Here is a 23,965-nt window from a genome sequence, read left to right on the forward strand (position 1 = left end):
ATCCCATGCAAACGAAAAATCCAATGCACTGTAGGGGGTGTCAGTCATGCCTGGCCACTTCGTCTGGGTGCCACCTCAATGCTGCCACGTTCATCTTCAAAGAGGGCCTTTTGAATCTGCTTGCAAGAGAAGGCACTTGGTTTTGACTCCAAAGGTCATCAGTATGTCTGGTCTTCCCCGCCTGACAGGTGTTCAATATCCTCCGATCAGGTCCTCTTCCTTTCTCCAACTGTTGCAGCTGTGAAGAGGTGCTCGCCTTTCGCACCTCTCAGTCACACTTCATTCATTCAACAGGGCAATCAATTAAGTAAAAGGGGAGAGATCTAGTCTGGTACAAAGACATTCACTTTATCCTAATTATTCTTAGGGACTATTATACCAAGATTTGATAAGCAGACTTAATACAAAGTTACTATGTAAAAGGACTAAATACAAAGTGTGTGTGTGTGTGTGTGTGTCCAGAGGTTCCCAACCTTTTCGAGACAGTGACCCATTTTGACAATTCACTGAAACTGTGTGACCCAAGGCAATTCAAAATGGGGGGGTCTCCCCTGGGCAATTTTTTTTTTTATAAATCTTGATTTGCCCCCTGCCCCCAGGCTTAAACCTCTCATAGGCCCAGACTGCCCCGCCACCTATCTCACACAAGCACTGCTGCTGCCCTCTGCTGCTCTTTCGCTGGGCCTCCACTGCCTCCTCCATGCGGCTCCCCCCAAACCATCCTACTGACTTTCCCCACATGTAGCACAGGCAGTTACCTGCCTTGCCCCACTGAAAAGGGACTCAGTTTAATTGGTTTAATGGTTGGATCTTTCCTACCAGCCACTAAACCAATGAAACTGAGTTCCTTTTCAGTGCAGCAGGAGAGGAGCTGGGAGCCAGAGGAGTGAGCGGTGGGAGCTACAAATGGCTCCTTAAAGAGCCACATGCAGCTCGGAGCCATCCAGCTGGCAACTCTTAGAAAATCTAATGGCAACCCATGTTTGGGTCCCAACCCATAGTTTGGGAATCCCTCTCTCTCTCGCTATATATATATGGTACTTTCTTTGTGGAATCCCTCGCTCCCTCCCTCCCTCCCTCTCTCTCTCTCTCTCTCTATATATATATATATATGGTGCTTTCTTTGTTATGTTACATGTTGATATGGCATGCTGCCACCTTTTTGCAGAGCAGGGCTGGGAGCTGGAGCCCCCATGCCCTGTGGCTGAATGGGGGCTGGGAGCCAGAGCCCCCGATCCCTGCAGCAGAGAAGGCTTGGGAGCCAGAGCCCCTACTGCCCCTCTGGCAGTCCCAGCTGAGGGACCCTGTGGGTGGGGGGTGCTCCTCTTTTTATATATATATAAAATTAATAAGAAAATGGTACAGAAATTACAAGGTTTCCATATAAAAAGACTAAATAAACAAATGATACAGAGACTTAGTACAAGGTTATGGGAAAATGATAGAGCAATATATTTATACTACCAGCCAAGGACAAGTCCCATAAGAGGCAGAATTACCTCACAACACTGCTGTCTCCAGCTTCACATTTTTCCTTATTTTATGGGCAGTGAGATTATTTATTTAAATAAGTTAGGAGGACACAGTCAGAATTTTACCAGGAACAGCTTGCCAACAAAGTGCTGTCTTAGGAGACTGATCGCAGACCTACACATAAAAATACTAATTTTACAAGTGGAATTATCATTTTTCTTATTCTGCCCTGGCCTCATGCCTGTCAATAATGAACGATTAGTGAAAAGTAAGGGTGGAGTAAGAGTATCAGCCAGCTGTGCATATTTTTATCATATTTGAACAAAAATGTCTATATTTAAAGAGAATCTTCTTCTTCCCCATATTTCCTTTATCAGCTAATTTTGATAAAATTTGAAATGGCATCAGCTTTTTCTTTTATAGAGGCCCCTCATACTGCAGAGCCCAAAAGTGCATCTTAGTTAGTTTCATGTCTTAATCCAGCACTGCATAAGAAGGGTGTCCTGAAATAGCAGCTTTGCTCTCAATAAACAGTAGCAGACTCTAAAATGCCATCATTCATCACAAAAACTTAAAACGGAAAATCTGCAAGTGTAATATATCGAGTTTGCAGAGCACTGGTGACCACTGTTTTGTGGTTAACTAAACCCAGCAATCTACTGAAAAACATTTGAAATTTGAATATAATTTTTTGCTGAATCTGTTGTGAATCATGACTTCTACAGTCACCAAATTTCAAATCATTGTTTCAACTTTAAAATTCCCTGCTAGTGCCAGAAAAGAGAGAAACTGGGAAAAATATGTGAAAATTATATGTCAATAGAATAAAAATAAGACTGTGAGTTGGATGTATTTTATATGGTGTACCTACTGACTGACAGACATAATGCAGTGCCGGTCTGCAGCAAACATCAAATCTTGAGGAGGAAAAAAAAAAAGTGATGCCTCCCCAGCTAAGTTGTTTCTATTTCAGACCTAACAAACATGCTTATCTTCTCATTGAGGACTAGGATGCCTTCTTTAACATGTGTTCAATGTTGGTGAACTTTAATCTTCTTGCTATATCCAGAGGAGTCTCCCCATTCTGAAAGAAATAGAGAAAACATGCTGTGATAACCGTCATGGGAGCAGATACCTGCATGTGAGTAGGTCTCTATTGCACTCAGAGGGGTGAGTGCAGCAGGTGTAGAAACACCAGATATAGGGTTAAGCTAGTTAGCACCAATCCTGGCGGTAGCAAAGCTGGGGCCATACCAGCTTTCCTACCGGCTGGTTTTCTGACAACTTGCCCAGGCTCCAGAACATGTTAGTACAGATCACGCTGATGTGGGTGCTGCCTCAGCTTTGCTGCTATTGGTACTTCTGCTAATTAGATGAAAGTCAGCTGGGGTACGTCTAGCTGGGCTGTGACTACACCTCTGACTGCAGTGCAGACACACTCTGGGAACCTCTCGAGACCGAGCAGCCAGCTTATGTTTACCTATATGGTTCCAATGGTCTGATCCAAAATGCTAGGAATCCCCAGTGCTTACGGGTGTCTCAATGAACTGACTTTCACCTGCTCTCTGTCAGGCAGTGGGTCAGGGCCTTTACTTCAATCACACCAAAATCCATTTTGTTATTCAACTTGGCTGCGGTCAGAAGTCAGCACTGAAGCAGTGATAGATAAAGGGAGCAGAGTTGCCAAGTGATGGATGAACCTCCTTGGGAACGGAAGTTGCTGATTTAGTTCCTTGCACTGGCATAAGCTAACGTGCAAGGCTCCCAGCAGCAGAAAATACACCTGGGGAGGGTGCCTGCATAGCTCATCCCCCCTGGGGGCCTGTAACAAGCCATTATAGCTGGTGGGAAGTGCCAGGCTAGGTCTACACTGGCCACCGAAAAACCAATGCTGAGGTTTGAACTTCCAGGGCGCCATTTCCTGCATACACAAGACGATACGTTCCAGGGTCAGTGTCAACCCCAGAACTCCTTGTGAGCGACCAGGATTAAGGAACGTCAGCAGGAAGTGCACCCCCGGCAACATTCTGCAGTGAGGATGGGGATCGATGTCAACAGCTGCAAAATCAATTTTAGGTATGCAATTGGCATACCTAAAATTGTGTAGCAGCTGTCAACATCCCCAGTAAGCGTAGACATAGCCCCAGACTGGGAGAGACTTGGCCAAGAACTCTAGGTCCTAGGAGATGCACTGATTGCATACATCCTCCATATACCTTGCACGACTCCAGTCATACACTACTTCCAGTTTTAAGCTGCTCGGCCCCCAGCAAAGCAGTGGGGCAAAACCTTCAGCCCTCCCTGGAAGTACAGCCACTGCTGTGGAGCAGCACAGTCTGCATTCTCCTGTACTAGCCACCTGATTTCTGGAAGGGGAAATGCTCATGGGCACAGCTATTTTCTCCTTACCTTATTCTTTATAGACAGGTCTGCATGGGCTTCAAGTAGCAGAGGAATGATGGACTGATTTTTCATTTCACAGGCATAGTGAAGGGCTGTGCTGCCGGACTGAAAATAAACACAGTGCAGGTACAGGTTACCTTTGCCACTCTTTGAGCTGAACATTTAGACGTACATTCCTCTGTAGTTTCATCAGCCCACCTGCAGGTTGAAAGTTGTTTTGTGGGGCGAGAGGGAGGGTGGGAGCTGTCTGGAGCTGGGATGCGGTTTAACTGCCATGTCCTGACTCCAAAGGGCTGGTGGGGAGGGGAGACAGCTTTCAGTGGTTACTTGTTTATTCAATATCCCCAGCCTGGCATTGTGCGGGTTTTGAAAACGTGCCTGTGCTTGCTGTCTAAGATGGCATATTCTGTGGTGGAGTTGAAGCATTGATGCATTTGATCCTTGTTTAGCTTGTTGTATGCACTACTATGTTGCAAACCTCTCTAGTAAGACTGTCACCATAGCAAATGTAAGGAAATGTGATGTTTATGAGCAATCGATTGAGGTGAAAAAAGTGGGTATGCTCTGGAATTGTCTCATTGTAGTGTGTCATGTTACTGAGACAGCTGGGAACCACTGGGCTAAGCCACAACATAAGGATCTAGATACAGGCCCAGACTTCAGTCTCTGCAAAGCTTGAGCCTGCAGGAGGGATGAAAGAGGGACAGGCTGGCTCAAATGGCAGGATGGGTGCTGGGGGAGGGATTTGTCAGAATTTATCAGCTATCTGCTGGCTGTGGAACTATATACAATGCTTGGGGAAGCACAGTTGTCCTGGAGACCTGGGTATAGAACGTCTGAACAAAGGAGACAAATCTATGTGGCATTTCTCCAAGTCACAATGAAATTTCTGTTCACTGTGGACACTCATAAATCCACATGGATGTACAGATCTGTGAGAAAAACTGGGGGCTGAGGAAGCTGTGTCATGCAAAGGTATCCGGTTGGAATGAAAATTACCTCTGAGATTCGGTACTGGGTATCTAATGGCAGCAGTGGCACTGCCAAACCAGGCCCACACTCAGAAGGGAATGATGAGTATACAGAAGCCCACGAATATGCTTGATGGCAGGCCCACAAAATGGTAGTCTAGCCCTGAATAAACAGCATGAGACCAGGTCCATGGATGTGTGTGAAGCTAGGCTGATGGTTCACATGCAGGATGGGTTGATTTAATTTAAATCACAAAACAAAAACAAAAACAAAAACAAAATCATTGATTTAAATCAAGTTACCAAAAATGCCAAGACTGACTGTGCTTAGAGGGCACTTAATTTTGGAGTGAACCCTTCTGAACTCACTGGCATTTCTGTTGTTCTGTTGAGTTGCTTTTGTTTGGTTGTTTGGTTATTTTTTTTTTCTATTTGTTGTTGTTGTTTGTTTTTTGAGAAGACAAGTATAGACTGGGGTTCCCTTGGAAAAGCTGAGTTATGCTGAAGTAAAATAGGGACTAGACTTATGGCATCACCATTGTGCTCTGTGACCAAGGTGTTCCAAAATAAAGGCATGTGTTATGTCATGTAAAATAAGAAAATGACACTTTGTGGCAACTCTATATTTCTCTTACTGTAGCTTTCTGTATTCTACACCTGAGTGATAGATTCTAACCAAGGCGACTGGTGCAGAGATGCAGGGGCCAGGCTCCAGCCATGTGCCCCTGCTTGGCCTCTGGCCCATCCTCTTCCTGCCCCTGCTCCGCCCTGCCTGCCTCTTCCTGCAGAAGCGCTGCACTGCTTCCAGTAAGCGTGGGACCATTCCCTACCCTGCAGAAAAGCATGGTTTGAGAGTAGCGTGAGCTTAGGCTGCTCTCGGGCCACAGCACTCTGGGAGAGGGGTGGGACTGCACTCAGCAGAAGTGGTGTGGCACTGACAGTGAAGGGGGGGGTACACGGGAGGGGGGGAGCATGTGACCCCTGTGCACATCTGACGAATTGTCTTTGGCTTCTAAACCTACTTAACTAATTAAACAAGCCATAAGGATTAACTAAGCTAAACTTTTTTTCTCGTGGCATCCAACACAGCAAACAGCCTGGGAATTTACTTGTCAAATGACCCTTATACTAAAAAGAGCATAAAGAGAATCTTAATGAATGACGCATTGCAAAGTGAGTTATTTACATTAATAGCCAGTTGATCCACTCAGCCATACCCACATCTTCATCCACACAATTTTCTCCCAATAAGCAGGGATTTTTTATGATGTTTCATTCTTGCAACTGAGCCTTGCATCTTTCCCTTGCACTGCTTACACTTAACATAATTTCCGTTTTTACCCAGAGAACAAATTTCTTCAAAATATTCCCAAATAGAGTCTCTCTTACACCCAAAAGCCAAGACAGTTTCTCTGTGGCAAAAGCGCGGGGGAATATAGGAAGCAGTGTGTACACTGAACGCCTTCTTTTTTTTTTTTAATCTGCTCTACTGGTCCCTTCGATGCTATCTCCCATCCTTTCCTATATATTGTCTCTCTGTCCTAAGACAATGTCTTAACTAACGCCTCTGCCATACTTGGCCAAGGTCCATCACCACATGAGCACAGAACAAAACCGATCCTATCCAACTTGTGTCTTTCTTTGCACGTGTTACTTTTTAATCTGCTGAAATTAACAGAAACAAAGTTGAAAGCCCAGAACTTTCAAGAAGCAAGAGCTAGTAGTTAGGCTGGACAGACTAGAGCCATTTAATTCATTTGCATGAGATTGTAAGTGTATGTGTAGCATGTTTGTGATTAGATTTAATTGTAACTTATTTTTAGTAAAAAACTTAATATTTTATTGATGATTTTTTAAAATATCAAAACATTCAATTTAAATTAAAGCAATCAGATTTTTTTAATCATCAATTTTATCCACCCTTTTCCTATATAGGATTGGAACTGGAACCTACCCTGACTTTGGAGAGAGGGAGCTTCTAGCTCAGCTGTTCATACACTAATACCACGCCATCACTTGGAAAAGCGACAAGTCTAACCTCCCTAGCCTAGGGAATCAGCTCCCTTCTGGTGCACTTTCAGGAAGATTTGTGCTACCTGACTCAACACCTACTGGCCAATTTGATAGTCCCTGTGCTAAAAACAATATAGTTCCATCGCCCCTGCTGGATGAAAGCATGTTCACTCCACTAAGGGCTGACTAGTGACTGAACTCAAGTTTGCTTTCCTCTACAGCTTATACTCCTTTAAAGGTGGTATGGCAATATGACACTTAACTAAGCCTCCACCACAGCAGTCAAGCTGACAGTCAAATGTAGCACACCAAAGTAAGGGGAGTGTCTCCAGCATTTCACATTTGTTTTAGCTACTCTAATTAGCAAGTAATTAAAATCTAGCAGCAAGAATAACTGAGTTGAATAAAAGCCAGGCAGGGCTCTGAAGGGGGAGAAAATTGTGTACTTGAGCAAATTTCACCCAAAAAAGGACCACGGTGAGCTGCAATGCCAGACAAATTTAATTTATCAAGCCAGCCTCTCGGCGGCTGAGCTTCCTCTGAAAGCATTACTCTATATTTCTAGTAGCCTCTGAAAGCTACCTTTCTAAATTAATGAAATGAATGTTGCATACACCGTGTTGGCAATTGAGCTCTGTGGCGGTACAAACCCACTTACATAATCCGTAGCGTTAACATCTGTGCCAGCTCGAAGTAACATCTTGATTAGGTGTTCATTCTGCTTAGTCTTTGATACCTGTGTAACACATGAAAAAAGTCCAACAGAACTGGAAAGCTCATTCAGATAACACGCGCTGTTGAGCAGATTTGGGCTACCCACGAGTGTTCTACTCAAAACAAGGAACACGCCCTATTTGCGCAGCACATTTAAATGTGACGCTCCTGGTCTTAGCACTATGTCAGTTATATTCAGAGCCAAATCCTGAGGTCTGTACACATTGTTACAGTTCTTAGTCAGTCCTTAATTTGAAAATCACAGCCCATGATTATTTTGTGTATATTTACAACTCTGGATGAACTATAATACACGGTCCTGCCTGTGATCGCTGATTGGTGGGTATCACAGGCTGGCCCAGGTGTTTTTTGATAGAGACTTGAGAAGAAGTGGACACAGATGCTCTGTCTCTCTCCCACCGCCTCCCCATCCCCCCACCCCCAGCATAAGTTAAGCCTATGAGCTATAGAAACCATGTTGGGAGTCTGGGGAGTCTGCCTATAGAGGGTGGCCTCAGCAGGAGCACACCTAAGGATCCTGTGCCAAAGATGTGAGATAAAAAGGAAGAGACTTCCTATGTTTCTTCATGAACTTTATTAATAACCCATGTTCCATGATAGAGTATTACTTGACAAGTAAAAGCCTATGGCAAAGTCACTGGAGAGTCTAGGAAGGAGAAAATGAAACAACAGCTGGTCCAGGTATCGCTGGTGTGTGGTAATGGTTTCAGTCAGGCATGTAATTCTCCACTTGTACGCCTCAGATGGCCCAAAATGGCTTCCTTCACATGGTGTGACCTTGCATGTATGGGGCAGATGAGGTCATGCTGTGAGAGGGAGTCTGGCTTGTTCTGCAACATGTGGTGAGGACGCCGGATGGAATTGGCCTGTAGGCTACTGTTTGGATCACGGCTTCTGGGATGTGTAATGGGCACCTCACCTACAGTGATGCTATGCCACTGCCAGGAATGTAACTTGCGGATGAAAAAAATACAAGGTAGGTCTTTCTAGCTTAGTTTGTACTCACCATGAGAAGATAGCCAATAAGCAGAACAGGCATGAGGATGATAATGAGCAGGTAGTCAAGGAAATTAAACCGTTTCCTCACAGCATAGTGCAAACAGGTGCGGTCTTTCTAAACAGAGAAAATATATTGGTTGTTATCTTAGCTGCACAGTTACTTTCCTTGTGTATTTCACAGCTTTCCAACTGGATATATATCTGGTGTATTTCTTCTCTTTCGTCAATGTGGAAACACGGATGTGTGTATCTTGCTCAACTGGGTGAAATACACTTCATCGTTGCAAAGCCACGTCCCCTGAATTTCACTGGGGGTGCCTGAGACTGGGGGATGGGGAAAGGGAAGAGTGCACTGCAGTTCCCATATGGTTGTGCCTGTGGAGGCAGAACAGCAAGAATAGACTCCACCGTTAAGTGTCCCATATTAATTGTCAATCTGCATCATCAGCGACCCCATTGGCTTTTCCCTAGTCAAGGGGTGGGGTGGGGTGGGGAAAGGGGGTAATGCAGCAGAAGTGGGGTGAGGCTGTGAAGGAGGCAGGTCTGGCCAAAGAGTCTGTGGGGCCCAAAGTGGCACACTGATTGTGGGTCTGGCCAAAGGGCAGTAGATGACATAGTCAATTGGAAGCACGGGGGCCATGAAGGCACCTTGCTCACCTTGCCCTAAGGCTGGACCTGGACAGAGGGTTTGGACTAAGCAGTGAGACAGGGCTACTGCAGGGAGTGCTCTCCATGCCCTGAGGAGGCAGAGGTGCTTCTGCATGGTGTGGAGGAGATAAGTAAGAGCCTAACAGCTCTGCTCTCTCTTCCTCTCCTGGTTAAAAATGGTCTGCCCTGCCTCGGTAGTGCTGCCACAGCAGGCCTGGGAAGGAAGAGAAAAGGGCTCTCTCGGCATTCCTGCCCTGGGTGGAGAAAGAGACACACAGACATACATGAATGACACCTGAACTGATCCTCCTTGTCAGGCCTGGGAGGGGGTGAAGAGCCTCCAAAGCCATAGGAGAAACAGAGTGAAGTGGTGGGGGCCAGGTGGGTGAAGAACTGTGGTGTGGGTAGAGCTGATGTGCAGGCAGGGTCACAACATTAATTACTATAACCAAAAATCCAAAACCTCTCATTCACTGTCACATACGATCTGAGAGCAGTTGACTTCAAAACTTGAGAGACAGCTTACAAAACATTTTGGGGCCATCTCAGGACCTTTTATTGGGTCTGACAGTGAGGTTTGAACTTCTGAGGTTGGCAACGTTGCAAACATTTTCTTCCACTCCTAGCTGCAAAATGTAGATACTTGGCTATTGGCACTCACCTTGTTTCTGATGTTCACATCAGCATTCTCCTTCAAAAGGTGGCTGACTATTCTACTGTTTCCCTTTCTGCAGGCACAGAGTAGGGGAGTGTCTCCACTGAAGCTGTCTTGAACGTTCAAGTAATTGCTATCCTTTTCCAACAACAGCTGAACTTGATTGAAATCATTATCATAAGCTGCTTGGCAAATCGGCTGAGGAAAGGAGGGGAAAAAATGATAATACGCTGTAAGCCTGAACCTTGGAAGAGCCAAGTACTTCTTACTAAGGCCAGGTCTACACTATGGGGAAATATTGATTTAAGATATGCAACTGCAGCTATGTGAATTGTGTAGCTGGAGCTGACGTATCCTACATCAATTTTTCCTGCCATCCCTTACTCCTTGTGACAGTAGGGAGTATCAGGGTTGACAGTGGAGCCCTGGTGGTTTGACTTAGCATAGCCCCACCAGCTACGCTAAATTGAACACTGGAAGATCAACTGCCACCGCATCAGTCTTCCAGTAAATGTAGACATACCCTAAGTGAAATGAGTCCTCCTAACTCTCACTGAAGTAGATGCGAACACCCTCAATTCTCACCTTTTATAAGGCTCTCGGCACCTTACCTTCATATTGTTTTAGACAATATGAGGGCTGGGCAAAATACAGCCTGGGGGGCAGATTCAGTCCACCAAGCCTCCAGATCTAGCCTGTGGATGCAAAAGGGAGCCTCAGGCAGGCTTTCTGCCTGCCGGCTCCTACTGGCCACTCAGAAAAGTAGCTCCGGGGCCTTGCTTGCCTTGCAACAGCTGTGAGCCTGGTGGGGGAGAGGGAAGGAGGTTCACATACTGCCCTCCCTGGCCTCACCATCCCATCCCATTGGCTGGTTTCTGGCCAATGGCAGCTTCATGTTTGAAGAAAAGGCAGCATATGAGCACCCCTTCCCCACACTTCAGGATCATGGCTATTCAGAGAGCATCTGCCCTGGCCTAAAAAACCTGCTAGGCTCCTGCCAGAGAGTCACCCAGGCAAATCTTCCAACTAGAGCCTGCCTCTGGGACCCCAGCCCCTCCCTTCTCCAAATTCTCTGCCCGCCCCCCACATCACCCAAACCCTCTGCCACCCTCCTGCACGCAGAACACCTTCCAGACCCTGCACCCCAAACCCCTGCCCTAGGTCACAACCCAAACCCCTTGCCGTCCTGTGGCCTGCCCCAGATCTTAACTGCCTCCTGCATGCAAACTCCCTCCCAGACCCACCCGCACTCCAGTCCTTTACCCCAAGCTCCTTCTGTACACAGCCTTTGTCAGAGACCCTACACCTCCTCCATTAACATCATGGAAGAGTGTGGCCCTTGACCACTTTCCACATTCTTGCAGTGCCCTCCGCCGATCCAAAATTATTGCCCACCCCAGGACTATCCAGTTAATTTAGATGAATGTTGCAGTGATAGAGAAATTCCACGAGAGGGCGCCATGAGACAAATCACAAGGCAAATATGCCTATTGGCGTGTAAAGTTTAGGAAAGCAGGAGGTTTGGCAACACTGTAATAAACCAAGCTATTAATTCCTGTATGTGCAGCTGGAAGGCGATTCTCCAGACAGAGCTGAAAACTACCGCTGCCATCCTAACCACTGGGCTATAATTTATGAGGGAGCAATTCCTGAATTCCCTTTTTTGGTGGTTTTTTTGCCTCTTTAGGTCAAACATCTTTGTCTGGTGTGGGGGAGGGGGATTCCCTTTTTTTTAATGTTTAAAGACAACTTTAGCCCTGCAAAATGTTTACTATGGCTACTAGCTGCTCCAGTTGAGTTCCATCCTGAAAAATGCTGGACCTCAGCCCATTAACCCACCCAAACAGGAATTTACAGAGGGTGAGCTGTGTTCCCTGTAAGCTGAGCTTTTGGGTGGCCACCCAGGAGAGATTCAAGTGCAGCTGAGCTGATTAGCTGCGCACCCCCAGCCCGTCACAGTGGGCAGCATGCGCTTCTGTTGGTGGTACACACCCACTCATGCCTTGGTCCACATAAAACATTTGTTCTACTCATGGTTCTGCTCAGGGAACCCAGATGGTGAGGAATCCTGTTGGATCTAAACTGCTGCGTCAGAAGCCGGTTTTGCACAGTCACTTTCCAGACTAGTTAAAATGGACACTTTCTAAAAGAAGTCAAGAAAGGATCATTTCACTTCTGTAAATACTGGTCAAGAAGTTTAAATATAAGTAGCACAATTTCTCACCTGGGCAAATCGTTTTGTTTTTTTTCTTTCTTTCAGAAATCCCAACCCCATTAACAGATGACTGAATGTCGATAGTGAAATGGCACTGTGTTACCATGCACTAGGGAACTTCTCCTGTGCTCCAACGGGTCTAGCAGAACAATTATTGTGCAGCACATTAGTGTGCTGTGGAAATCATATCCCTTCAGCATGGGATGATGCTCCATTTAGACCTCTCCTGAGAGTGCTAGAGAAGGTCCTAGGTAGAATCTTCTCAACGCTCTTAACAGTGAAAGCTTACATAGAAAAGTCATTTAATTTCTCAGCAATATCCTTCTTTCTTCGACTGCTCCCTTTAACCCTGGGTGATCCAGTGGACCTAGAAGATCTGCCCAAGTGTTCTTCCTGGCATACAGTACTTAAAAAAAATCTCACTTCTTTGTTTTACCCCTTCTGATATTTGCTGTCGTCATATTTCCTGCTCTATTTTATGCTAGAAGGGGCTCAACGTTCAGTGGTCTAGGAGAGTAAGAGGGTGTGAGGGAAGATTATTCTGGTCAGGAGGCTGCATACGCTCCCAGCTGGACTAGTTTCACCTGTTCTCTTCCCACTACCCTATCAAAGAACAGCGCTAAACAGGCATCCTTAGGCGCCCTTTTTTTTAATGCTAATTGGTCTGGAGCTGTTCTGTGAGATAAGAGCTGCAAGCACTGGGGGCCAAAGTTCCTTGAGACTGATGGGCAGAAATCACAGCCAAGAGCTGGATGGCAGCAGATGATGACTGACAGCCAGCAGGGTTGGGGCAGAGAGATGTAACAAGCAGTAGGCAAGGTAGCACAGTGGTTGGTGAGTAACTAGAGGAGTGAGCAAGATGCCTCTTTACTTCTCCCCACATAGAATGGGGGGGTGAACTCTTGGATGCTCCTCTGAACTCAAGGTCTGCACTAACCAAGGGCAGCAATTGTGAGTGGGGTGCAGAGAAGGGTTGGCCATGTGAAGGGGACATTTCAATTGCTGGACTTCAGAACCTGAGAGAGGAAAAGGCCACTGCCCAGCTTAGGTGGGGTGGATCTTTGACTCCTGGTTTACATTTGTGAATCCTGTTTGCGGCATTTCCTCAAATTAATGCCAAGTTACTTCCCTTCCTTTTATTAAACGTCTCTTTTCTACTCTCAGACTCTGTGCTTGCAAGTGGGGAAGTATTGCCTCTCAGAGGCACCAGGGGCAGTGTGTGAATTTCCCAAGTAATGGGGTGGGGGCTGGAGCCAGTTCTGTGTTGGACAGATGGAGAGGCACCCCAAGATATTGAATCCAGCTCTGGCTGCTGCTGGTTGCACCTGACAGAAGGGTTACACGTCAGTGGTGCTCTTGCTATATGATGCTGCTATGCAAAACACTTCAGGTTTATTTAAGCTCACTTCTACTTTTTGTCTCAGACCTTGTAACCTTCAGCTGCTTCTGTTTATAGAGAAAGGGTGGAGGGTGTCTTGGTAAGATGAACACCACAGGGAAGTAATTTCCCTCGAGTAGGAAGATCTGTGTTGTGACGGATTTAACAATGTCCTGGACAAAGCTGACAGAATGCAGACCGACAGAGAGAGAGCCATGCTAGTCTGTATTCTATCAAAACAAAAAAGCAGTTAAGTAGCACTTTAAAGACTAACAAAATAATTCATTAGGTGATGAGCTTTTGTGGGACAGACCCACTTCTTCAGCTCATAGCTATACCAGAACAGACTCAATATATAAAGCACAGAGTTGCAAAAATTGTTGAGACTAACATTACTGACGTAAACAATGGCTTTGGGGATCAACTGTATTAAAAAGGCAACTGTTTGTGCTCTTGTGAGATAACATACCTTAAGTTTCATACTGACTGGTTGTCAGCGCTTTGAAGCCACCCCTGGACAGGTCTGTATATACTATTTCAAACTGCATTCTCCAGGGACCAGAAGGCAAAGATTTTGGGCACCAATAGGCCAATTTTTAAACCTCCTTAGGGTCTTCTTGCTGACCAACCAAATGGAGAGGACCAACAGGGCTGACAGCCTCAGTAGGCCCCCAGGCAAGGAGTGGGGGCTTCTCCATGCCCCTGGAAGGGTGGGTCCTTGGTGCAAGGAGCAAAGCTAGGACAGCCAGCCCTCAGTGCAGCCTGGACCGTGGCACCCGCAGCTCCCAGCACTGCCCAAAGCACATCAAGCAGCATTCCAGCAGCAACCTAAAGAGGCCAGGGCTCTGGCTGCAACTAACACAGCAGTAGCACTGGCTGAGAGGTCTGGACCATTTGATACCACTGGGTCCCAGGGAATTGCCCCATTTGCCCACCCTGTTGGTGGGCCTGGACAGGACCTCTGGTCCAAGGAGGCTATTCATATTAGGGAAAGGTTGGAAGGACTGGGCCTACTGAACCTCATAAGACTGTGTACTTTGTTCTGAATGGACGCTGAGATAAACTTGAAAACATAAAGAAATAACTCGAGGTTTTGAAGGAAGAACTCTTGTCAGAGCCCATGTTAGTGTTGAGGTATCTTTGGTAAATTTATTTGCATGCATATAGTTTTCATTTATTTTGTCCGTCTGTGGTGCTTTTACCTTACAAATAAAATAGGCCTTGCATAGGAAGTACCACGTAGTAACGAGCAGCTACACTGGTAAAGCTCTGAAGAGAAAGTTTCACAAGCTTGCTGTGTCAGAGTCTCTTGCTCAGTGAGGGCAGAGAACTGTTCAGCCTGGAGATATCTCAGCCAGAAGGAGGAAAGATACAGGACTCCAAGAGAGCTGACAGTCAAGGAACCTTCTTCAAAATTGCAAGTGACTAACCTCACAGCTGGATCGTCTCCTTTTTTTAACAGAAAAATAGCAAAGAGGAAGAGTAACCGCAAACTGACCAAGCCTAATAGCTAACAGCAGGTACCAGAGCCTTAGAGGACAAGCTAGGGACTTAGCAAACAGTTTCATTCTCTTACAGTGAGGAGCACTCTGCCTTAGGGTTGAGGCACCCTAGTCGAACAGCATGAAGACCCTTGCGTTACTGCTGCACTTGAGAAATAACTTCAGTCTCCTGGGTTGCTGATATGACGACTCCCAGGAATACTGAAGTAAAATGAACAAATGGAAGCACAAAGCGGCAATCGCAGCTCTGGGAGAATGCCTGCCGTGTGAAGAAGAGCACGGGCTGGTGCCGGAGATGACTGCTGTGAAGTTTTAGGAAAACACCACCGATCTGCATGGCCAGAATGCTGATTTACAAGCTCACATTACAGAACCCGAAAGACAACTGCCTGATTGAAAGAGGAACAAGCTACTTTAGGAGAAGGTATAAAAGGAAGCAGCCCCGAATATAATTAGCAAGATGGAATCCCAGGTCAGTGAACCTGAACTGTTTTGACAGGCCTAACTTTTCGGCTCTGAAATACCATTGGGATTCACAAAGCCTGGCTCAGGCTCCCTGTACAATGAATGGGAAGAGACAGGCACTTTAAAATGGGACACTCAAAAGCCAGCACACTATGCGGCCCTTGTGTAGGCTAGCAAAGGGAGATGCCAAGTCAAGAGATGCACTAACTGCATGCCTCCCTTCACCTGGAATCTCAGCGGCAAACCCTGTCTTGATATTAGGCACCAACATTGGTTTTTAACAAGAAGTCAGAAAGGGGGATCTCCCTCATAAATTACAGCTCAGTGGTTAGGATGGCAGTGCAACAAAAACTGGAGAATGTCCCAGATTCCCAAGGCATTCTGTTGACAGTAAATTGAAAGGATGTAGCACTTTTGTCAACAGTGTTCTGCCACTCCCCCATGAGGCAGAAGGCCTCTGTCGACAGACATCTGTCAACAGAAAGCTGGTCTGGATGTTCTGGGGTCCCTCTGTCAACAGACAGAGCTTCCAGGACACCGGGCAGCCCCCGTCTGCTGTACTTCCGGTTGGCTGTTTTGTTGAAAGAGTGGCCAGGCAGTCCAGCTCTTCGCTGCCAACGGAGAGGATCACCTTTTCAATCTGCTGTACAGTCTGGCTGTGCTCTGTCGACAGACTTTTTGTCGGAAGATATCTTCCAACAAAAACTTCTGTCAACAAATCCCTGTAATCTAGGCATAGATGTGTGTCTGCCCTTGCAGGTGTGTCTGAAGAAGGCTAGTCTCACACTAGTCACCATCAACAGTCAGATCAACGTGCCCGTAGACATGTTTGTTTAATTTTTTCCACTGCTATGACTAATATGTACATTGACTTAACAAGATTGATCTGATGACTGTGTGCGCCATTAGTCATGGATTCCTGAAGGGAAGAGTCCCAGGTGCTGAGCTCATTTGGACTTGCTAGGTTAGCACACTTGATGCAGGGGTGCTGTATCCCTGAGTCATTTAAGGGTGAGACTGATTGAGAATATTTCTCCTGCCTGACAACTGAAGGGAAGAGAGGTGTAGCTAATTTTTAACTGTGTGCCCGAGTACAGAAACTATAGCCTCTCAAAACAGCATGGGATTTGTAAGAGTATGTCTTAAACTTCCATTTGCTTTTATAAACTGGAGTCACTTCCCCTAAAGTATTGCTACTCTGTTCTAGAAATTCCACTGCATGACTTTATGCCTTAATATAACTCAAGCTGACTTGCTTATTCTACAAAACAGGTGCGAATCAATGCTGAGGAGAGTAACTGGGAAATACAATGATTATTTACACTATTTCTGCAATATCTGAAAAACCTGGTGACATCTCAACTGTCCAGAAACTCTGACTCATCATTCATTTACATTATTGTCAATATATATTAGTCAGGTAGGAGACCTACTCTGCAAAGAAAATTAGTCTCTAAAAACACATTGGATATGTCTACGCTAGCCTCCCACCTTCAATAGGGGGCTACTAATGAGACACTTTGGGATAGCTAATAAGGTGCTGGAATGAATATGCAGTACCTCATTAGCATAATGGCGACCACAGCACTTCAAAAGTGCCGCTTTTGATTGCACATGGCCCTTTTCAATACCCCCTTATTCCTATAACCAAACGGGGTGCCGCGGCCACCATTATGCTAATGAGGTATTCATTTCAGTGCCTCATTCACATACCCCAAAGTGTCTCATTAGTATCCCCTTTTGATAGACATAGCCATTCTATTGGAAAAATAACAAATGAAGTAGTAATTGTTTCCCAAAATGCATGGAAAATTCTGGCAATTCCACTGACTGTGCTCTAATTAAACATCTTAAATTTTGTTTTTGATTTGTTAGACAAATTGGGCTTATATTTAATTTAAAAAGCCAAAACCTTTACCTGTCAGAGAAGTAAAGACTTCAAAGGTGTGGACAGCTTTACAACAACCTTTTAAGGTGGAATGAAGTTCAACCAGTTAGCTGGCTTTGCTATGAATAGGTGGAACTGAACTACTTGGTGTATATATAAATGAAAAGTGCCTCCTTCCCTTTCATTTGAAATAGCTCTTTAGCAAATGAGAACTTTATTACTTTTCCCTATGTAAATTTTGTTTTTGAAGCATGTACGTTCTGTGCTATATCCACAAGGAAAAATGTTTCCATTGTAATGAGAGTTCAGGGACCAAAGGAGAGATTCAGCTCTTTGTCATTATGGAAAGTCTTCTGACCATACACTTTGTACAGCACTCCTGCGAAAATCAAGGCACTCCCCCCACCATTTCCCCATAACCAAGGCTAAGATGTGGGTGGGAGAAAGGGGAGAACTTTTTTTCCATTTGGTAAAGAGAAATGGCCACTGGATTTGGCCCTTAATGCAATAATACTTCATCAGCTCTGTTAAATCGAGGCCAAAGTGGCCACTCGGTATCTTGCCTAACATGTCAAAGGGAATCCCAAACTCTGCTCTGAATCCAGAGCTGTAGCCTACTCTAACTTAACTAACACCTCTAGAAATGAAGCAAGGCATGTAATACATTTTCTTAGTACAACAAGTTCCTTTAGTCACATGTAACATTGTACTTTAGACAAGATTTGAGTCTTGAATTCCTAATCTGAGCTGTGAAAGAAACCTAAATGTCATCTATGTAGCTGTACGGTTTCAAATACCTCACAGGAAATGGGCACATACCTCGGAATAAAGTATCCCCATGTCTGTTTCACAGAAGAAGGCCCGAGGTCCCTTGGAGCTCCCTTGTCCAGCAGGTTTTCTCGACTTCCAATTGCTCTTGAGTTTGTTTAAGGTTGATTAAAGTGTAATCTTAAGTGTCTCGTAGCAGAGTGATTTGGGCCATGAACAATGTAGGTATCTGATCCTTCCCAAAGCTACATGTGTAGTAAGTGCTTTCCTAATCAGGGAGTATGAAATGATGTGTTTTCCAAAGCCCAACCCACGGAGGTAAACCTGAGACTATGAGTTTACTGCAAGGCTAACACAGGCAGTTCATGTTACAACAGCTAGAAGTATTTTGCAATAGCAGGTTCCCTAAAAGGAAAAGGGTAAACTAGCCACAGAAGAGAAAGCAAATTTCACAAGAAAATGCATGAAGAAACGTGAGACTTCTAAAACAAGATCTTACAGATCTAAGTGTGAGATTATCACCCAAATTATAACAACGGGGCCCTAGAACACAACAGCTGTGAGTGCAGAGAATGAGACTAAAGCTAACCAGAGTGGTGGTAACATACCCCGTGATCAGGAAGTGCAGATTTGCTTTAACAGATAAATACACTTCCATCAGTACACAATCACAGAAATCAGAGACTGTGAATTGCTAAAATGGGATTTCCCTGTAGCATTTTTTTTTCTAATTTAACCTACACTTCCAGTTGTAATATAGTCCAGTCCCCCAGGGGACTATGCTGTCATCTGGGCCAAATGCTTCTAGGAAAAATAGAGATCCTTTTGGATCATTCAGAACACTATAAAATATGGGTAACAGTCTGCTTCACTGAGCCAAGAACATTGTATTAATTATTGCCTACATTGTACATATTTTCTAAGAAATATTGAAATGTTTTGCTCTCTGTAGAATTTTTGCATTTTTTCATGCTAAGTCCATCAGAAGAACACCTGTAAAGCCTGGCACCTGGCACCGTGCCCTCCTGCCTCCCCAGCCAATCTCATGGCTGGGGCTGTTGACGTGCTGGTACTAAGTACTGGCGCACCCACAAAAAATGAATAAATAAAAACCATTGGGTGGCACTATCTTCTTTGAGACCATCTTGGCTTCACTCTGCAGAACAAAGGGAGGTGCTGGCCATCTTTGCTAAGAACAGTTTGTGCCTTTAGTCCTATTGAGAATGAGACTAATGGATGCTGTTCTTTCTTTCAAAATGGGCAAAAAAATCAGACTTTTTGTTTTGCTTTTCATATACTAGGAAGGTGGATCTCCTGATTCAATACATACTGCACAAAGTTCACACTTCCCCTTGAGTTTGAATAACTAGGTGAGTATATTATCAATAAAGTACTGCATTTCTCCTCTTCTGTTGCACTCTCCCTTGCACTCCTCACTACTCCATTTCCTGGCCCAGTTTTCAGCTGCACTTTGCACTGGAGGGGAGTATATCAACCCATGGTATTGACGTGACGTTACTATCCCTAAGGTAAAAATCACCATTCAGCTTAAAATAACTAGTCTCACCTTGAAATAATTCCTTTTCTTTTGCTATATGGGGCTATGACTCATCCTCTGGCATATTGTTGTAAATCTTGAGAAGGAACAACACATGGGCTATGCCTAGATTGCTGAGCATTGTCAGAAAAAGATGCACAAATTGTGCGACGCATTTGCATATCACCTTCCAACAGTTCTGTCGGGGGGGGTGCTTTCCTGACATTTGGCCCATCTGCATGGGGCCAAATGTCAGGAAAAGCCCCTCTGCCAACACAACCCTTCTTTCTTGTGGAACAAGGAAGACTGGGATGTGGGCAGAAGGCTTCCGACATGGCAGAAGCCAGCAATATAGATGTAGCCATCCTTTTGGTGTTCATATGGGAAGGGGGAGGAGAACAGGATGGAACTCTGTAGGGTGACAGAATGTGTCGAGTTTCACTAGTTCATCCATCAGGCTGTGTAAATACTGTTTCTTGCCTGTCAGAAAGTAAACAATATCCACCTTTCATTACATTATGTAATGTAACAAATTATTCCATTGCCAAAAAAACTTGAGCTTAAGCTCCAATCATTTTTAACTCTCTGAAAGGGGCTGTGTGCCTTTGTGAACCTGGGTGGACCTAATCGGACTTGCCAAAACAATTCAGAAAATAAAACAGGCCCACCCCAATGGTCAGTTATTAAATACCTGAAATCAGAAAACTGCTTTAAAATTCAAGCCTCCCATAATTTTAAAAGAATTGGCTTGGAGATGTCTCAGAACCATTTATGTTCATTTTTAACAAATCTTAAGAGTTCTGGGGAAGTTCTAGATGACTGTAAAAAAGCTAGTGTGCCAATATTTACAAAGAATGAACCAGACACTTACAAGCCAATTAGTCTGCCATCAGTCCTAGGGAAAATCATGGAACCATAACACACAATCAGTAAAATATTAAATCAGGCTCCTTAGAAAGGAGGTCTTCTCTTACAAATTTTATCTTTTTAAAGAAAATTGCCAATTTAACTGGTTAAATGTAATTGTGTTGATTCAGTGAAGGCACTCTTCTGTAAAGTATTTGACTGAATAATGCAAGACATTCTGATTTTAAAAATGGGCACTGTGGAATCAGTGTTTCTTGTGTAGTTTTCCAGGAGTCTGTATTTGACACAATGCTACTCAATATATTTACCAATGATCTAGAAGAAAATAAAAAATCTTTTCCGTAAAATTTGCCAATGACACAAAAGTTAGTCAAATCTTAAATAATGATACTTTGGTTTTCCAGAGCAATCCAGATCTGCAAGTAAGTTGGAATGATTCAAGCATGCTTTTTAAGCCAATCAAATACAAGGCAATACACCTAGGAACAAAGGCTGAGATCCTCAGAAATGTTTGATGCTGAAATCAATGGAAGTCTGGAACTAACTAAAAATCTGTTTGAGGAGCTGGGCCAAAGAATGTTGGTCAAACTTTTAGAAAGTCCCATCCTGTAAAGCGGCAACTCTGAAAAGAACATAATTGTCATGATGGATAACGGTGTGAGCATGAGTTCCCAGTGCAATGCAGTGGCTAAGAGAGCCATGGCCATTATGTAGCGGGTGTACGGCCTGGGACAAGCCATCCCATTACCCCAGGTCCCATCCCTGCTCTGCATCTTCCCCACCTCCATTTCAACCCTTCCACCAAGCCCCCAGCCTACCTGCTTTTGACTTCTGGACCCTCTGCCAAGTGAGGCCAGGAACCACCAGAGAGGGACAAGCTGGAACTGGACTCCTTATTGCTGCTGATACAAGGCCCCCCGCTAATCTCACAGGCTGCCCTGGACCCCACATTCCCTTGAAGCATAGGGACCAGGGCTCTTACTCCAGACTGTTGCATGGATGGGAGAGCTCTGATGAGCTAATTCAATCTTTGGATATATAAACTGAGACGTGGAGTAAAAGTAAGAGTTAGCATTACCTCTTGATACAGCATGAGTGAGATCACTACTGAAACACTGTGTTTGATTCCAATGGTCAAACTTTAAGCAAAGCACTGAAAAAATCACAAGGGAGAAGCTAAAAGAACAATTTGTAGTCTGGAAAACTTGCCTTTTTTGTAATAAAGGCGTTCAGCAGTTTAGTCAAGAAGAGGTTCAGTGATAACTTGACCATGGTCCATACAGACTGACATACAAGATTTAATATTAGATATGCCTGTTTCCTAGAATAATGTTCTATCAATGAGAAAAACAGAATATGACACATTCATATCAGAAACTGGTGCAGTGTTTTAACAGTGAAGTTAGTTAACCGTTGATCTAGGAATGTGACGGATTCTCCATCACCAGAAGTTTTCATATCTAAATTATAGGTCTAATAGATACGCGCTATCCAAACTAGAAAATATGGGCTTGAAGCAGGATTCACTTTATGAAATTCTGTGGCATGTCTTATGCCCAAGATAAGACTATTCAACCATAATGGTCCCCTTCTGGCCTTGGAAATCTATACAAATCAGTAAAGGATCCTGAATTACCTACATTAAAAAGTACTTATAAAATAATCTAAGGACATCTTCCCGTTTCTGCACCAGTCATTTCTAGACTGCTGACGTCTTTTGTAACTTCTGGAAAAATACATTAAAACAACCATAGTGGCTGGGGCTAGGAGAGGCAGCAGGGACTTCTTTCTTTAATTAGTTCAGCATTTTGCTTTTCAGTTCCTAAGAGAGGATGTGGATGTTGTCTCCAGACTGGGCTGGTAACACCCCCATTGTCCTTAGTATGTCTGTTTCAACTTCAAGTCTTTGGCTCTGAGTGTTCCTTTTGCTAACTAGCCTGTTGAATAGAAATGAATAGCACCCCCTGGTGTTCAGGTGGAGAGCAAAAATGAGATAAGTCATTTTTACAGCTGCTGCACTTTAGCAAAGGAGTATGCGCACATCCTGAAATACGAATGAAAAACTTGTAAGAGATTCATTTTGCAGACATGCCCAATTATTAGAAATGCAAGAAGTCAAAATTATTTGATTGTAGACCTTGTTTAAACACATACTTGTTAAAGGCAATCATAAATTCTGTGAAAAAAAATAAAATTTTGATGGTGATCCATATAGAGTAAATTCTTTCATATCTGGCAGCCCCAGGAGGTTACCAGATATTCAAATATTCTGGAGACTACAGAGGTATACCTAGCAGTGCATAACAATAAAAAAAACCCAAAAACATAAAGATTAGCTATTAAGAAACAAACAAAACTGGATGCACAGTACTTTATTTACCAACAACAGTAGTACTGTACACTGCAAACTTGTCCTGTATTCATTTGTTTCCTTTCACTATTCTGTACTTATCTAAAATGTAACTAAGATTTACTTATGGTTAAAATGCTGATTATTGAAAGTGCCAAATGATAGAATGCTGGATTTGAAAAAGTTTACTGTATCAGGTTTCAGCTGTAAATGCTTAACTTAAAAACTGGCTGTACAGTGAAAGGTTCAAATAGCTGGGGCCCAGTCTCCCTTTTGCATATGCAATTCATGGCCCCAAATCCAGCCCGTATACCTAAGACTAATTGAATTGGGCTGTTAATCAGGAACTTAGAGCGGCAGGAACTCTGACTTGCACGTACAAACGACAAAGAAGCCACTCTTTAGAAAACACGGCCACTTGATTATTCCTTAAAATTTTCAAAATAAAATTGATATCCATATATAAAATCTTTCATATATATATACATGGGGAATTTCTTGCAAAAGTGTATCATTTGGTTACTACTCCTGAAACACATGGTTCCAAAATAATATCTTTAAATGTAAGGGTGTATTATATTCCCACAGCAGTCAGTGGAAACAGGATTGAAAGCCTAAATTGTCATATAAGTCTAGTACTGCAATCAGTGTAGTTAATCAAATAATACGTTCAGTGAATTCTTTATTACTCACTGAATACAATTTAAACTGATAATTTGTTTTTTTTTGCTTTATTTTCCTTGCTGTATAGTTAATGAAATTCTAGTTGTCAAACAATTTAAGTGACAAGCAATGAAAAGTCATTGAGTACATTATTCAGTTATCATGCATTAGCCATCAGTTCCAAGTATAAATTTTCATGCATAGTACTTTGCATCCCATTCCATAGCATACTTTTATAACTGTGCAACACCTTTTGTGACTAAGGCCCAGGTATTCAAAGTTTGGTGCATAGCTGTTGACAAAAAGTCGGTCTGGACGTTCCGTGGGGGCTTCTGTCGACAGAAAAGGCCCCCCAGGGTGCCCAGCAGCTGCCCCTAGGGATGCTCTGTTCACAGCATGCAGCACTCTAGGGTCCCCGCCTCCGGCCATTCTTAA

The 23,965-nt window shown here is 44.0% G+C and overlaps 1 protein-coding gene across 1 annotated transcript; it reads right to left on the reverse strand.

Annotated features, from left to right (window-relative positions):
- Positions 1–1,440: 1,440 nt before the first annotated feature.
- ANKRD22 (ankyrin repeat domain 22) lies at positions 1,441–18,185 on the reverse strand. The gene is made up of 6 exons (XM_074999529.1): positions 18,165–18,185; positions 9,904–10,095; positions 8,602–8,709; positions 7,519–7,596; positions 3,883–3,981; positions 1,441–2,557 (listed from the first exon to the last, which is right to left on the reverse strand). The coding sequence occupies exons 1-6, from the start codon at positions 18,183–18,185 to the stop codon at positions 2,480–2,482; spliced, it is 576 nt and encodes a 191-aa protein (XP_074855630.1). The 3' UTR covers positions 1,441–2,479.
- Positions 18,186–23,965: the final 5,780 nt, after the last annotated feature.

This window comes from Carettochelys insculpta, chromosome 7 (genome assembly GCF_033958435.1).
Source record: "Carettochelys insculpta isolate YL-2023 chromosome 7, ASM3395843v1, whole genome shotgun sequence".
NCBI classification, from domain to species: domain Eukaryota; kingdom Metazoa; phylum Chordata; order Testudines; family Carettochelyidae; genus Carettochelys; species Carettochelys insculpta.